Below are 17,340 nucleotides of genomic sequence, written 5' to 3'. Positions count from 1 at the left end.
TTGGAAGTTTAAGGAATTGTCTGTGTGTTCACATTGCGTGACTTACAGTGAGAAACTTCACACCCACGACCTGTCTAAATGAATGTTTCCTGTTGCAGGGAAAAGTCCTTTATTTGGGTGTAAGTGCATCTCTAAAGACTCTTTCACACATGCACTGTAACCCGGAACTTATCCAGACACGAGGAGCCCAATGTGAGGACGCAAATCTCCGAATCCGGTGGACCGAAATGAAACTTGACAGACCCTGCCCGCGCCTTAGTACACAGTTTGTGTAATGTTATTATTACAACTACTCATCATTGATCCTATTTACCACCATAATTATTATCATTGTCATATTCTATCACCTTAGCTGTGCTTGTCTCTACTATTCTGCTACATTAACTGCCATAACATATCATTCATATTCACATTACTATAGATATTATTATAGTTACTGTTACTTCTGTGGTTGCTTGTATCTATGGGTCTATCTGTCTGTCTGTCTGTCTGTCCGTCTGTCTATTTGTCTGTCTGTCTGTCTGTCTGTCTGTCTGTCTATTTGACTGTCTGTCTGTCCTTCTGTCCGTCTCTTCTCTCTTTCTCGCTCCTTTTCTTTCTCCCCAACCGGTCAAGACAGATGGCCGTCCTTGACGTTCCTGCTGTTAAAGGGAACGTTTTCGTTGCCTCGATGTGCACAAGATTGCTACTCATGGAGGAATCGATGGGTCTATTAAATCATAAATAAGTCATAGAGTGTGGTCTTCACCTACTCCATATGTAAAGTGTCTTGAGATAACTTTTGTTATGAATCGGCACTGTAAATCAAATTGAATTGAATTAATGTCTGATTGAGCCCACGTATAAAAACCGCATGTCATTGTCGCGAGCAAGTGGGCATGTTGATGATGTTTCTAAATGACACCGACAGTAAAAACACGCAACAGTGAAGAAGGGTGATGGCTAACTGGAAAGACAATGAGATTCAAATTCGAAACAAGATTGTTTATGAACAAATTGTGAACCAGCTACATGGCCGCGGTGTAATCCGTATCATGTCCTGCCCCCTTCACGCTCTACACAGGCCCCACCTCTCACAAAAAAAACCCCAGAGTATTTCCAGTAAGTGAGAATGGTTCTGACACAGAGGATCTCCTGTTGTGTGCTGAAAAAGGGCAACAGTTAATTTGTGAAAAACCACTCGTGTAATTTAGTAGTATTTGGTATTCAGAGTGTTACAGGTCAGCATGATCAAGATCAACTTCAAATAAAAGATAAATTACAGTAAGTAACAAACTTGACAGAAGCTGCCATTGATTGAAAAAATGTAGTAATGAATCTTTTACCAAAGCAGGAACAAGGGTCATGTTGAACTTTGATTACAGCCAAGAACCATCCATCCCCTTCACCGACAACTGGAAAATAACTCTTCTAATATATTCATACGCAACATGTTGATTATTATAAGATTTTCAGTTAATATCATATCTCAACATTCACGGAGGAGATTAGTCTTATCAACATCAGAGATAAACTAGCTCTGCAGGGGATCTCATTGTGAAACTTCTCCCTCCTTTGGTCCTCTGATGAAAAGCGTGGCTCGGCATCCTGCTAATACTCTAATTAAAGCCAAACAGCCGCACAGCTTGCTCCATCACATAATCACACAGCATTCACCACTATGGCTCTCCCTTATTCTGTCTTTATAAGAAGATTATTAGTTAAAATATCCTGGACGTGATGTGCTCTATAAAGTAAGAGGGGAAGAGAAAGACTTTGTTCAAGAAGGTCAAAGAAAAGCTGGGGAATAGTGTTTACTGGGAAAAAATACAACAGGTATTTAAAAGTAATCAGCTACATGTGATGATGTTATTTGAATAAATCTATTTGTAAAGTGTAATTTGAGACTCTTATTCTGTTTTCTAAATACAGTAGTAACCTCAAGAACAAATGCAATGCCTTTAGATGGATAAAAGTGTTATTAAAAGCTACAGTATAAAGAAAAATCAAGGAGCTGTTGAACCTCTTTGCAAACAAAGAGGCTGCACATATGTTGTCTATTCAAACGGGAAAATGCACTTGTTGAAGCCAACCAGCTGCAAATGCAATCAGCGGAGGTTGTTACATGACTCGGTGAGGCGTGCCAAGATGTGAAGGTTTTTAACAGGCTTTTAGCTGAGAAGTGTCTTGAGTAGCTGCAAACTAAACCTGTCACTGGCACTGATTCAGACCAACATATCTTCACCAAACGCACCAAGTGCGCAGAAGTCGGGCTTGTAGTGTCGAGACCCGGGTCAAAGCATGTCCCAGAGGCAAAAGCATGTGGAAGGTTAATACACTTTTTAATGTTGAAATATGAGAGGCGATCAGGCTGGTTCTTTTGCAAGCTTATTGAAAGCGTGTAATATTTGATACTTTCGCAATGCACGCACTTGTCCTCAGATATATGAGGTCAAATCGATCATTAAAGGTAACTAGTTCCTGAAATTCCCACCATGAAGAGATCCAAGAGCAGCACTTTTTGAACAACTGTTTTTATATTTAAGAGAAGCAATAAAAAAAAAACCCACATGGTCAGCTTTGACCCATGAAACTCCAGATTTTCCCACACATGGGTCAGAAGGAATCTTGCACTTTGGCTGTTTTTGACACAGTACTTCTGTCATTAACCAGAGCAGCATTTCATTATCATAATAACTGTGTGCACCTTGGGTTTGCAGGAGCAGCCAGTAGCAGAAAAGCAGCTGACAGTGTAGAACATGTAGATGATATGTAAAAATGTGGTATGGTTTCCTGTCAGGTCTGATTAACGCGTGTACTTACAATAACCAGAATTTTCACACCATGTTTTTCCACATAAACATAACAGATGCACCTGATGGTTTCCTTTTAACAAGACTTGGTGTGGGTTGTAACTGGAACCACATTTAGATTTGTCAGTGGTGTCTGACAATGTCAAACAATGTTTGGCTACTTTCTGTATTATTGTGCTCCCAGACATTGCATTTCAATTCCTACATATATTTTTAACGGTTTATTATGGTTCTTCTTTTACATTGGCTGCTGCATGTTACGACCTCTGCAAATAAAAGAGTTGATCCATAACACATAATCTCTCCAAAAAATGGTGGTGTAACACATTTTTATTGGGCCTGCAGCGTCAACACGAGCCAGGCAATAAAAAGAAACCCCCAGATTTCTGTGTGGACAAAATGGTAAAATCAGAAGACTACATTTGCTACTCGATAACTGAGAACATGCTCTGTAAACATCCAGCACGTTCTCATTATCAAGGGCGTCTGACACTTTGTCATGACCCTCGGCGTGTGATACCGACGAACAAAGCACCCTTTTAGCGTCTGTATAGAGACCATCCAGGACTTTTAGCTGTAAACCCATCTGTTGCAATATTACATCTACACCCCATTTCTTTTACTAAGCCTTTACCTAAGACTAACTAAAGCGTCCGTCTGTGACAAGGGAGGAAACGGGTTGAACTTTTTGGGCACGTGCTTGTTTGTTTTCTTTGCTGAGAGTTAGGTTGGAGCTAGTTAGGTTAGGTTAGATTAAAGACTGGAAACAGATTCCAGGGGATTTAACACTGCAATTGGTTAGATTTAGATGTGATAAACAGAGGCTAGTCGTGTCCCCCTGTTTCCAGTCTTTATGCTAAGCTAACCGGCTTCTGATTGCAGCTTCACATTTAGCGTACCACCATGAGAGTGGTTACAGTCTTCTCATTAAACAACAAAGCAAATAAATGTATTCCCCAAAATGTCAAACTATTCCTTTGAATATGTGTTTTCAAGAATCAGTCACATGATACTACATTGGAGTTATGTCCTCGTATGATACGGATATTCCTTGTTTTCTCAGCACCTAGATCATAATAATAGTAAAAAAAATATATATTTTAAAGTGTTAAGGTGTGGGTTTGATCTGAAGAACCAATTCTCTTGAAGATGCAACCAAAACATAGGCAGTTTGTTTTGGTGGTTGGTGTGCCTAAAAAAATAAAATAATATAGGTAGAAGGTTCAAACATGAATTCCCGACAAATGATGCTGTTCTCATGATGGCCAATTAACAATAAATACTGTGTTGTAATGTCATAACCTACATGCTGATGAGAACTCTAATAGAAGTTCACATATCCCAGTTGGCGAAGTTCCTTAGAGTGGAGTTTGCCATGTAGACCACTTTCCAGGTTGTATAATTCTCTAAATATGCTGTTCAAACACTTGACCTGCACTCCTACACAACACAAAGATGGAAATCTGAAAATGTTTGCAGCTGTGTAACCCTGACTCATCCAGACTCAGTGCTGCAGTGACCTACCTAGTCCCTCTACTAAACCTCCAGCAGGTTTGGCAACAGTGATTAAAACAGCTGTAAATCTTAATGGGCCTTCACTTCCTCGCCCAACACAGTCTCACAGACTAATAAGTAAAAACTTCATTGCTCAATTGTTGTGAATAAAAACCACTTTAACCCTTTAGCACGTGGGTGTATAGTCAAAGACCTCTCTCTTTGCATAATGCACAAACAAAATGATTCAAGAAAGAATAGACCCTATCAGTGCACATGTTGTTGCAAACAAGCACTTTAAACTGATTGCATGGTGTTTCTGTCTTTTGCAGCGAACCTGATAATTACACTTGGGCTCTTCTGACCCCACCTCTGACTCACTATCTTGGCTAATGTAAGTACGTAGGTAAGGTAATAATCTGTATGCAGACAAGTCTTCCTCTGTGTGTATGTGTGCAATATGAAAATGGCATTGTGTGCTGACACTCAGCTGCAGCAGCTTCATTCATACAGGTGTCATCTTGTCCAGGAAAGCCTGTATTAGGTTACTGGACATTGTCAGAGCAGGTGCAATGACTTATCTTCCTGTGCACGTCTTTGTTAAAGCGCCCCCCCCCCCCCCCCCCCTTTTTATCTACCTTTCCTTCCTTTCTTTTCCTTCCTTCCAGCCTCAAGGCAAGATCTTGACTTATCCAAACTGCAACATGACACTAGAAGAGCATTACTTTCCTTTGTGGTGAAGAGGTTTCAGAGTGAGGCGAGAGGAGCACTTCACTGTGTCTCTGGGTCAGGAGGAGGTGGCAGAACTATCTACATCACATGCAGTAGAAGAATTTCGCAGAAGTTTATCAGCTGATTCACCACTGAAGTCTCTTAGTTTACGACTAGATTTCAAAGAAAAGGGAAGCAGAATTACCGCAGCAGAGCAGATTTGAGGTCACAGACATACAATACAGATGGTGACTGAATGAAGTTTCAGTTAGAATTAACATAAACTTCTCAGAAGTGTTTTTAAACTGCACCCTTATCTTATATTAAGATACTGTGGCAAAATTCCCACACACATGCACCTGGAACCAAAAGAGTTGCATTACAACAGCAGAGCATTACAGCACAGCATTACAGCAGAGAAAAGTTCATTATATTAAAAAAAAGAAGAAGAAAAGAAAGTCAGGAGTGACAAAGCATAGTAAATAAGAAATTGTCTTTAAAGAGGTCACATATCAGGGCATCCATATTACGTTTACGGTAGGTTGTGAAATGCAATCATTCAACTTTATTGCCAAACTTCCTTTAGCAATGTATACTATTGTTTCATATACAACACAACACGCAGGTACACACAACAAAGGGACCTGAGCATTAAAGGTACACATTGCTTTGATTTTAGATTTTCACAAGGGTTTCTTTTTAGTAGGATAAAACATTATGCCTATGGGACACCTTTAGTGTGCCCAAAACCTTGGAGGCTATGAAAACAATAGAAGGTGAATAACATACCACTTCGGTGACATTTCACAGTTTGCAAACACTTGACACTACGCTGGTATAAACATCCCTCAATGCATTATTAATGACAACGTTCATAACAAGGCAGCTCTGTATCGTCAATAATGCTTCAATTTATACTTCATTTAAAATCAATGATTCTGTCTCATGCGACCAATGGACTAGTTGCCGACCTTTTCTGGTCATTTCAGAATTATCTGGTGATGTCGGTCGAGCATGTTGAAGGAAAAGTTTGAGTAAATACACATATTCACTGTCCTTCAAAGATGATAGAAGATGGATTTTTTTTTTTAAGTTCCCAAATACACCTGCAAACATCTCTAAAGCTCACAAATTAACATGCTGTATCTTGTTTATTTAATTTGTCCACATCAGTCCAGCATTTCTATGTAGTGTGGGTTGCAAAATACCACCGGTGAGTTGGGGCTTAAGTAGAGGTCTCATACAGGCATGGTAGTGAACATGACAATCTCACGGTGACGACAGGGTTAACTCCATGCAGCAGCCGACAGTCACTGCACCTAGCTGTATTTTTTGGCAATAAATAGTATGGTAAGATCATGTGATGTGATGATAAGTACCTTGATGTTTGATATGTAATGATCATTTCAGCATACACCACAAAAAAAAATCACACGGTAATGCTGAACAAGAGAGCGTACACATTGGATGATAAAAATACACCATGTCTCAGAACATGCAGCAGGGCAGACTGGCTGTGTGTGATGGTACGGTACAGTACGAGGGCTGTTTTGGCTCTGCTGATGGATGTTGTTGCAGTACTATTGTTACAGGGGTCACTAAGGTCGGGCCTTTGCCTTGATCCAATTCAACACTAGAAAATGAACAACGAGATAGAGATCAAGAGATAGAGCACTTGAACTGAAATTTGTTTCTGCCGTACTCCAGGGTTTCTATTGAAGCTTCTCTTTCATTCACGTTGAAAACAGATAGAAAAGGAAACTAGCGCTTCCCCTCAAGATAAATGGAAACTACAGCAAATTGTGATGTGAATGACAATTTACTTAAGCGGCCATTAGGATAAAGTATGAGTGCATTATAAGAAGTCATAATATAAAGGTGTTCGTGCCTTGCTGATATACCTGTGGGACAAATACACACTTGTGTATGCATGAATAACCTTGTTCTGGCGCATTCTGCCGTTCTTCATATTCATTATCTTACTTGAACTTCTGCAGCAACACTGGAAATGGTTGACAAAACTTAAGAACAAATGGTAGATTCTCATACAGATGTGAAACTCAGTTAGACACAAGTAAACTTCACCACACACCTTTAAAGAATAAAAAACACCCTGTGGTAGTCATAATGATGACAGGATTACACAATATGAATGGGAATGGGAATGGGAACAGGAATGTTAAAAGGTCAGTGTTGGTTCTTGCATAACTAAGGCTCAGCCAAGGTGGTTGTGAAAAAAAAAAGACAACGCTGATCTTCTTCTATACACATTCAACAATTTGTGCATCAGCATTGATTAACACAGACAGTGTGAACAAAGCAGCCAGACAGACGGAGCAGAGTGTGTTGGACGCTCGTCTAGACGGCGAGCAAGATCCTTCCCGTCATTGTTGGTTGGCATTGAGCGGCTGCAAAACAGGAAATAATATCTGAGGGAAAACATAAGCTATGGACATTAGAAAGTCAAAGACGTGCTGTAAAAAACTACATTTTAACATTATTTTTTAATTGAAGTACATTTCGATTTGAACACTGGCATAAGCGTTATAACAAAGCATGGACTAAGTTATTTTCTTTTCTTCACTATGACTTACAACACAGTTTTATATTGTTACAGATTGTTAAGACGAGATACAACGTCTATGGTTATGTCACATTAACAAAATCAAGACTAATAATTCAACTTTATTAATCTAGGTCTGCTTTTTTTTTTGCTTACCAATTAGTTTTTCAAACTGTGGTTAAATTCACCATTTGAAGGGTCTGTCAGTGATTCTATATTTAGGTTTCTTAATCAGTTTTAATCATTGTGTATTAGAGTAAGGCATCCTAGAATACGACATGTGCTTGGGGAGGGGGAAAAATCCCACTGGTGTGTTCTCAATGGTCTCTTGTGCCACCTTGTGGAAGTAGCACTCAAGTATGACTAGTTTCTTTATATTAAGACATGTTATTTAATTCACCACTGCACAATAAAACCAATACCAAAAAAAAATCAACAAATAGGTTATTGCAGCATCTGAGCTACATGTCTTTGTTTTACTCTATATACCACAGTTATTTCCTCAGTGTGAACGCGAGTGAGAATCTTAAAATTGTAAAATCAACACTGTTAGAAGCCTTTAGTCATGTAGATAGAAATCAGACACAAAATACCAACCTTCATATATACAACTTTGTTTTTGAACGTAGAAAAACAGCACCTGATTTACAGTAAATCGCATCTGTCTCATCCCCACCTCCCCATTTTGACTTCACTTCAGTTGTTGATCATTTTAAAATATCACTAATTTTGTAATCCTTATAAAGTTTTCCTTTATCTAATGCATTTTGGGAATCATGACATGTATGGTTTTTATTGACAATGTACATGTCCGTGGCATTTCTGGTTGATTTTTGATTCATTTCTGCATCCTGTGGCTACACAGGCTACAAATATAGTACTGTTTTATATTTTGAAGTTGTGGGAATTTGATGCTCAATGAAAGTTTATGACTGCAATGCTGAAAGTGTGCAGGAGCTGTGGGGCTCACTACCTTTGGATACTAGAATGACAAGCTCTCCCTAATGTGGCTTTTAATTTGGAGTAGTTGCTATTGGCTGGTACAATGAAAACAGAATGTGACAGAAAGTCAAGTGTTAATTCAGACTAAATATATATATTTTTATGGGTGTATTATTAAATATATATATATATATAGCTATTAATGAAGATTCTACATATTCAACCTTTAAGATTGTAAGTTTTAATCATTGGTTGTTTCGTTAATATTTTTAAATCCCTGGTGTTTATTTTATTTAGTTTATTATCTATTTAAATTGTAATTTTAGTCTAGCACACAATATTCATTGTTGTTTATTTTAGTTTTATCATGTTTTATTATGTATTTATCGTTTGAAGTGTTTCAATTTATCACTTTGCGTCACATGTTTGTGCGGAGATGGCGCTTAATACTTTCTTATGCAAGACTTTACTTCTTAAAAAAAACAATAAAAAAAATACACAATGGTGTTTTGCCCTGATTTGTCCCTGTCCGGCTACCGTCGCCGGCCATGTGAGCTACGTCACAATTCGTCTGTTGGTTAGCGGTGGAGCTGAAAAACAGTCTGTTCTTTTAGAAGTCAATTACTTGAATAAAACAACAACTATGGAGATCGGGGCAGAGATCAGTAAGAAGATAAGAGTAAGTAACATTATGGGCGTAATATGAGGGATTTGCTCCGGACCGGAAGCCTGAAGGTTGGGGGTTAGCGTAGCGTAGACCTTGCTAGCTAACATTAGCATGCTAGCGTAAGAAATGTTCCTATTTCTTTTCAAGGCCGAAGAATAGTTTGTTCATGCCCTTATACATATTTACAGACGTGTTGTTAGCTTTGTGTTTGGTTTTAAGGACACTTGTAGTAACTATACGTAGCGCTGCTTGTTAACTAACTATCATTTTTCATATGACTAATATCAGAGCAGCCAGGGTGCGTTTAGCTACATCCTTATCTCTGTAACGTAACTGTAATTTTGGCTGTTTCAGGCTGCCATCAAAGGGAAGCTTCAAGAGCTCGGTGCATATATTGGTAAGTAAATAAACCAGGGTTCGACCAGGAAAAGTGTTTTTAATGTTGGAAAAGTGCTTGAAATGTATGTTGCATGGGCTGATCTAGCACAGTACAAAGAAAACCTCCATATTTGAGAGACTGAAAACAATATTTTCTGATATTTTTTGCGTGATTCAAGTATCACAGTTGTGTGGTACTTGAAAATGCACATTGAAATGCTTGAAAAGTGCTTGAATTTATCTGGGAATAAAATGCAGATCTTGCTTGATGACTCTCACACAATTACATGCTGTAACATGTGTATTTTTTCTCTTTGCTGATTTAGATGAAGAGCTTCCTGACTATATTATGGTGATGGTAGCGAACAAGAAAACCTCCCAACAGATGGCTGACGATCTTTCCCTTTTCCTTGGAAACAACACTAGTAAATTCACAGCATGGTATGATGAATGCAGACATAATAGTCTTTGTCTATTTACGTTGTTGTTTGTTTTGTAACATGCAAATGAAGCATCCACCCTTAGCACTTTGTAGTGATGCTCTATTCAACTTATAACACAGGTTTGTTTGATTTTTAGGTTACAGGGTGTCCTTGAGAAGTTAAGATCTGTTGCAGTCGGTGAGTTGGACTATGTTGAATGCATTCAAGATGTCTTGCACTGTTTAACCAGCTGCAGGAATAACTGTTTTTATATTTACTGACTGCACAATGCCTGTCTAGGATCTCAGTTAAGCTCATGTTTTCTTCCTCTGGTTACCTACATGGTTGTTATAGAGCCTGCATCCCTCGGTAGAAATCAGCTCCAGTCTGATGACGGTGATGCTGTGGCTGGGAGAAGCCACTCGTATGTAAGTAAGGACGGCAGAGCAGAGGAGATGAAGGTGCTCACAGTGTCCAGCTCACGCTCTGAGAGGACTGAAGCATGCGTGTCCAGTTCTGCTCATGAAAGCAGGTAACTCATACAAAGCTACATTAATTATTATTTTTTTGTCCTCATGTGCTGAAATGAAAGTTTACATTCTTTTTATACAGCACACATCCTAGACCTTTATATTCCTCTGTTTGTCATCAGGAGAAGCAGCTTGGAGAAGGGTTCCTCGAGACTTACCTCCGCTGTTAAGCCCCTCATGGAGCCGCTCCCCTTAGAGGCTGTTATTGATATCAAACCAGAGATGGATGATGACCTCATCACTGAGGATTCTGTAGAAATAGGCACCAACCATGGTCGAACACGTGGTGCAGCCAGTAGACCCACGGCTGAAATCTACAGACCAGGTCAGAGCAGGTTCACATCAGTAAGCTCTGCAAACACATATCGACCCTCAGACGGATCCTCCCACTCCAGACAGCAGGACAGCAGAAACAGCAGAACCTCCAGAACCGCATCCAGTAAGGTACTGTGATTCGACAAGAGCATCCAGCCACTCTCTGTTGACAAGAGTGTCAGACAGGTGTAGGTAAGGATCAGTAATGATAATAATCTGCCGTCTTTGTTCAGCAGGAGGACTTGTCACGGAAACGTAAGGCACCGGTAGCGAGTTCAGTGGTGCGAGTGAATCGAGCGACAGATGAGGACAGTGATGATGTGGAAGAGGAGGATACAGCCTACGGAGGCAGAGGCCTTTCCAGTAGAGTGTCCCTACCCTCCAAACCAGAACGCAAGTCAGTACACCTCATCTCATATGATGTTTCGTAACATTATATGGTCTATATTATGGAATTAAGGGGCAAGCCAGGATTGTAATTAATTGTTTATAACCACATTTATGGAGCAGATGTGATCTTTCCTAGATATTTGCAGTCAGTCAGAATCAATATTTTACAGTGTTAGTTGGAATAAAAGACTTTTACTGTCTCTAAAAAGAACACCAAAAGACAAGCTCTGATTTATTTTTGATTATCAGACAGCCAGTGCTCTTTTCTGAGCTTTATAGTGCTTTGGTCAACCAAAGATAATCATGGTCGACTGAAATTCTATCTACTCTTCAACAAATGGATCGATCAATAAGAAAAAAAGAATGTGAACCGAATGCACGTCAAAGCGTTTTGTCTGAGGCATATTTTGTTTAATTCTTTGCCATGTGAGCGGCAAGGTTTTACGCTGTGCTGAAAACACCATCAGCGTGACGAGACACTGAGTGTCAGTTCTGCGCAAAGGGCTTCATGTTTTCCGTTTTTTTCAGAGTTGAAAAACGTTTCAACTTTGGGTAAAACAATGCACTCAACACTGTCACTTTTTACCCAGCTATTCAATCACAGTAGAGGAGCGCCACATCCTATACCACAAAGACCAACCATCACATCCTACATGTACGAGTGCTGAACAAGCGACCAGCTTGCAACAGCTGGAAAAAACACTGCGCCTCCAAAGCTCTGAAGCACTCTCAGCTTGATGTTTTCAGTTGGGGGGAAAACGCTTTGGTGGACACAGGCCTTTATGACAGTTAGCTGTTGTCAGATTAATGAGAATTTGGTGGTATTAGCACTTGTTGGCGAAACGACCAGAAGGTGTTAGCACTAGCACTTTAACATTTCTGTGGTTTGTTTCAGGCCTACTCTCCCTCCAGCTAAGCAAGCCAACAGGAATCTGATACTTAAGGCCATCTCTGAGGCTCAGGACTCAATCACCAAAACTACAGCCTACCCCTCATGTATGTTTAACACGTTAAACACATCAACATTCTGTTACTTAAATGCAGGTTCTTTATCTCAGTTGCCGTAATCATTTTCTTATACCCCCTACTTCTGCCAGTACCACAAAGGCAGACTGTTCCTGTGGCACCTCGTACTCGCATGGCCAGCAGTGAAGAGATGACTGCAGCCATCCAGCTGGTCCAGGAGCACCTTCACACCCTGGCCCCCAGCGCTCAGGCCTACACCATTACAGAGCTACCTCCTTCCAGAACCCCCGGTATGTGAAGAGTAGTATTACTACGGCATACGGTGTTCCTTTTGATAAGCACTGCTTTAAAATAGCGGGAAAATAAACAAAGTGATAATATACAGTGATTTCTGTGGGTATAAAGGAATTCTATCAACTTTATTTTTCTCAGTTGCATATATAATAACAATGTTAATGTGATAATAAAGACCTTGAGAGTCTAGAAACTGTTGTTTTAGGTACCTTGAAAGTGTTTGAAGTTACTCTTAAGAAGCTGCATGAACCCTGAATATGAAAAAGAATCAGTATTTACTCCACTGATGACTGATGTTTTCCTTACAGCACCAGTGAGATCTTTAGCTTCACGCCTCCAGTTGGACATGGCAGGGAGTAATGATAGAGAAGAACAGAGTGACAATGGTGAGTCTTTTTTTTTTTTGCACAGTTTTGTTTCCATGGGGGCAACTTCAGAAAAGTGCTTCAATAAAATGTTTCTCCTCACAAATGTTTTTTTTCTCAACTTTAAACATTTTAACGTAGCAACAAATAATAACAGAAGATGCATTACACTGGAATGTCTGTGTGGTGTTCCTCCAGGTGTTGAGGTCGCTGCAGGCAGCGAGAAAAAGCCATTTGATACCCGCTCCTTCATAGTGAGTCGACCGCAGCTGGGAGAATCTACAGCCAGAAACCAGCTGGGTCCTCGGGTCAAAGGGGAAGTCCTGTCTGCTTTACCACGCACTGTCCAAACCGGGTATACACACATTATAAGAGTATGCTTTTAGCTCTTTCCGTTTATACATGAGTACTTGTCACTTACTTTATTCTCCCTTCTTTTCTCACACCAGCAAGGAGAAGGGCGACTCTGTCAGTCCCAAGTTCATAGTGACATTAGATGGTGTGCCTAGCCCGCTGGGGAATCTCGCAGACTGCGAGATGGAGCTGGATGATGTGAGACCGCCCACAAAGGTCACCGAGGCAACTGTCCACGCCAACAGGGAGCCCAAAGTCAGCATCCTACAAAGACTACAGGGAAGAGTCATACCACCAGAAGGTGTGGGGGTCTTGTCACATTCATTTGAAATTGTAATTTTGGATAAAACGGAAATATCAATAATTGACCTTGTTTTTTTTATAGAACGTTTAAAACACAGTTCTAAAGGGTTTACATTCTGTCCTTTTTCTGACAGATGACGCGATGGACGTTGATCTGCCGATAGAGGATTCCATCCCTTTAAAGAAACAGAAGGTGCTGGAGCGCTGCAGGTTCTGGCCGGTCTGTAAAAGTGGAGACGAGTGTGCGTACCATCACCCTACAACACAGTGCAAGTAAGTACTTCTGTTCATAAACTGAGGAAATGATAATAAAGTTGTTTCTTGCTCGTCACTCATCCACATCAATATTCATTATTTTGTTTGTGTTTTTCTAAAGGACTTTCCCCTCTTGCAAGTTCGGGGATAAATGCCTTTTTGTGCATCCCAATTGCAAATTCGACGGCAGGTGCACCAAGCCAGATTGTCCCTTCACTCATGTCAGCCGAAGAAGCACAGCTGCTCCTCCGTCCAGGCCAGGTACCCTGTCATTACAGTTAAGCCTCTTAACACAGTTCGGATGGTTTAGACCCGAGGCTCCTAACCTTTTTGAATTGCAACCACCATAAAATAATCAAGTTGGTTGTCTCTTCCCACTGACCCCCCAGAACAGCAATATTTCTGTGTTCCAGGACCTCCTGATTTAAAAAAATTAAGCAGTGAATAGGAAAAAAAACATAAAAGCTACCAAACTCACACTGTAATGTTCCTCGACCCCAGGTTGAGAACCACTGGTTTAGACAACTAAGATACAAATAAAGCTTAGTCAGAGTCTATTTAGATTCTGGGAATATAGCACCAACAAAAAGGTGTGTGAAGAGCATCTAGTCTGCACCTCTAACTTAACTTTGTGTTCACAGCGGCGCCGCCGCCTCAAACCGCAAGTGTGTGCCACTTCTTCCCAGAGTGCAAGAAGATGGACTGTCCGTTTTATCATCCCAAGGTAAAACATTTTAAATTGCGGATTTGGAGCATTAATTCTGCAATTGTAATTTGAACGAATGTAGGATTTGGTTAAAGGGAAATGCTTTTATTTGAATCTTGATATTATGACATTCTGCTTTAGCCAAAATTTGCAGTCTGACTTTGTGTCTCTTCGACAGCCTTGTCGCTTCGCGGCGCAGTGTAAGCGAGCTGGATGTACCTTCTACCACCCGACCACATCTGTGCCTCCGAGACACGCCCTGAAGTGGACAAAAACACAGAGCAGGTGAGCAGATGGTTATACTAAATTCCATGTTGTTGAAATGTTTAGCCTGTCGATAGTTGTGTCTGAGTTCACCCACTAAAACATTTAAAGAAATATTAAATCAAGGTCATGATTTAAGTATTGTCATAACCTAAATCACATGTTTTGCCTCTAATACATATCTACTGCCTGTGTTTCTCTCTCCTAGCTAATAAAGTCCAGGGACACACGTCTGATGATGGTTAATGTGAAGATGTTCTGTATCTGTCCATGGATTTTCAGTCTTCTTTTCATTATTATTTAACCGTTGTTTCATTTTAATGTATTGTTTGGACTGCTTTTTAAGAAAAGTGTTTTGTATGGAAACAAAATATGTTTTTGCTCATGTTCTCAGAATATTAAAATACCCTACAATCAACTTTAAACTTGTGTCCTCTCATAGTGTATGTCACGTTCTTAACCATATTGGCTCGTGCACATGGTCATTTTCTAAATGTTTTGATGAAGTAATGAGGAGTTTGTGAGATTAGCTGTGTCCTGGAGCTTTTGTAACAAGAGAATAAGATCAAGTCACATGCAGAACCAAATAATACTGTCAGCAGTAAGATTTTAAAAACAATGTACACAGAAATACACTTTCTTCTAAGAAGCTCAAAGATAAAGGTTTGTATGGGTAATATGATTAATGAAGTCAAGATTTGTACATCGTCTACAAACAGGGTTTGAGATGACGAGGAACCTTCATCACTACCGCTGCACACTGACTGCTATTTAAATATAGAAAATTCAAAAGACAACATGATCACAACCATGTAATATTTGACTATACTTTCTGATGAGTGTGTGTTTTTGTATGCTAATAATTTTTTTAATGTTTTTGGAGTGTTAGTTTAGTATATTCATAGTGTCAATTCTTATATTGTGTAATATATAGATATATCATATTTCTATATCCTACATTTATGGTGTGTTATGTTAATGTGTTCTATTTCTTGTGTTTATTTGCTATTGATATACATACAGTCATTATTATGAAGACATTTTAAAGAATCAAATACAATGTACACCCAATTATCTTATTTAATTATATTTTATAATATATATCATATATCCACAGTTTATATAATTATTTATAACAAAATAATTCCTAATTTGTGATCGAAACAGTACAAATATCTATATCTTTATCTGTAAAAGTGGAAAACTGTATTGTGAGGCTATTAATTAATTGTGTATGTAAACTCAGTTTCTATGTTCGTATCAAACTACTGAGGATAAAAGGTCAGAGAGCAGCAGTTTGTGCTTTCTACAAAGTGGTTTTAGAGACAAGTGGAAGAATAAAAAGACATTTTTCTTACAAGTATTTCAAAGTTAGGATAACATGATGTGTTCATTTCTACATGTGCTCTGTGCAGGTAGACAGGGCAGTGTGGTGTAGATTTAAACAGATGGGATTAGACTGATGAGCCCATTGCACACAGTAGATACAGTGAAGCTAAAACATAACAAAGATAATAAACATTTCTGGCTCGTCAGCCTTAATCACTGCAGCTCACGGACATACATAGAAATAAAGACTAGAAGTGCCCCCTGTATTCAGCCGCCTATGGGAACGAATGCTTCAACAGAGCCGCCATCTTGGTACGGGGTAACGCTGCTTCTAGATGAACGAACGTCAATAGAGGCCAAGGTGACGCACGGAGTTAAATCATTATACATCTGCACAGTCCAGGTTCGTTACAAGTGTCAGACATGTAATTAGACAGGGGGTGGGTAAATGATAGAGAAGCGTGGTTGTTGGTGTTGTTGTTGTTGTGAACATAGCTTACGTTTATGTCATGGACATTATAGTGATTCATTTCTACAGTTTATGGTTTATGTTTAAAACGTAAATGTTCACATTCATACAAACACCTAAAACACAGGCAAGTTTGGTCAAGCCTAAGAAATGTTACTTAACAGCCTTTCCATACATTTTCCAGGAGTTAGTCTGTGCCACTCAGCTTAGGTTTGGGTAACATTGGATAAACAGCTCTATACTGACGGGCATTTGGAGGATTTGTAGGGAACTTTAGTTAATGTACACAACCAAATATTTAAATGTTTTTTTATTTATTTACATTTAATATGAAATATGCACAGTTTACCTTCTAGTCCGTTTACCTGCTTATTTGGAAAAAAGAACACGACAGGGCTGGTCTTTACACACAGGGATTGTATAAGTGTTTTGGTAAAATAACTATTGATAATGAAGTAGCTACACAATATATACAATATATACACTTTATTGCAATATTTACAATATGATCTCTATTGCAATATACACATTTGATTGCAATATTTACAATATGATTGTTTGATTGTTTTCAACTTGATTGTAATAGTCACAATATACACATTTGATTGCAATATTTAGAATATATACTCTTTATTGCAATATTTACAATATATCAACTTGATTGTAATATTTACAATACACACACTTGATTGTAATATTAACAGTATATACTCTTGCTGTATGGACGCATGCTGAGAGGCAGAAAGGCACTTCTAGTCTTTGTTTCTATGATAGACATACGAAAGCAGCTGCAGTTGTATTTCCCACCACTGGCAGCAGCTACGACGTGCG

General features: G+C 39.2%; 1 protein-coding gene across 2 annotated transcripts; it reads left to right on the top strand.

Annotated features, from left to right (window-relative positions):
- Positions 1-9,051: 9,051 nt before the first annotated feature.
- zc3h14 (zinc finger CCCH-type containing 14) lies at positions 9,052-15,130 on the top strand. 2 transcript variants are annotated; one of them, XM_083933612.1, is made up of 17 exons: positions 9,052-9,181; positions 9,524-9,566; positions 9,874-9,988; positions 10,127-10,167; positions 10,324-10,501; positions 10,622-10,943; positions 11,051-11,211; positions 12,100-12,200; positions 12,302-12,460; positions 12,773-12,850; positions 13,028-13,184; positions 13,279-13,484; positions 13,621-13,759; positions 13,863-14,002; positions 14,383-14,465; positions 14,626-14,732; positions 14,920-15,130. In XM_083933612.1, exons 1-17 carry the CDS (start codon positions 9,146-9,148, stop codon positions 14,921-14,923), a joined length of 2,070 nt encoding a protein of 689 aa, XP_083789738.1. In that variant the 5' UTR covers positions 9,052-9,145; the 3' UTR covers positions 14,924-15,130. The 2 variants fall into 2 exon arrangements, with proteins under 2 accessions (XP_083789738.1, XP_083789737.1); XM_083933611.1 differs by having other exon boundaries at positions 11,048-11,211.
- Positions 15,131-17,340: the final 2,210 nt, after the last annotated feature.

Source organism: Echiichthys vipera (genome assembly GCF_963691815.1).
Source record: "Echiichthys vipera genome assembly, chromosome: 19".
In the NCBI taxonomy this organism is placed as follows: domain Eukaryota; kingdom Metazoa; phylum Chordata; class Actinopteri; order Perciformes; family Trachinidae; genus Echiichthys; species Echiichthys vipera.
This window is presented reverse-complemented; position numbering and strand designations above follow the sequence as displayed.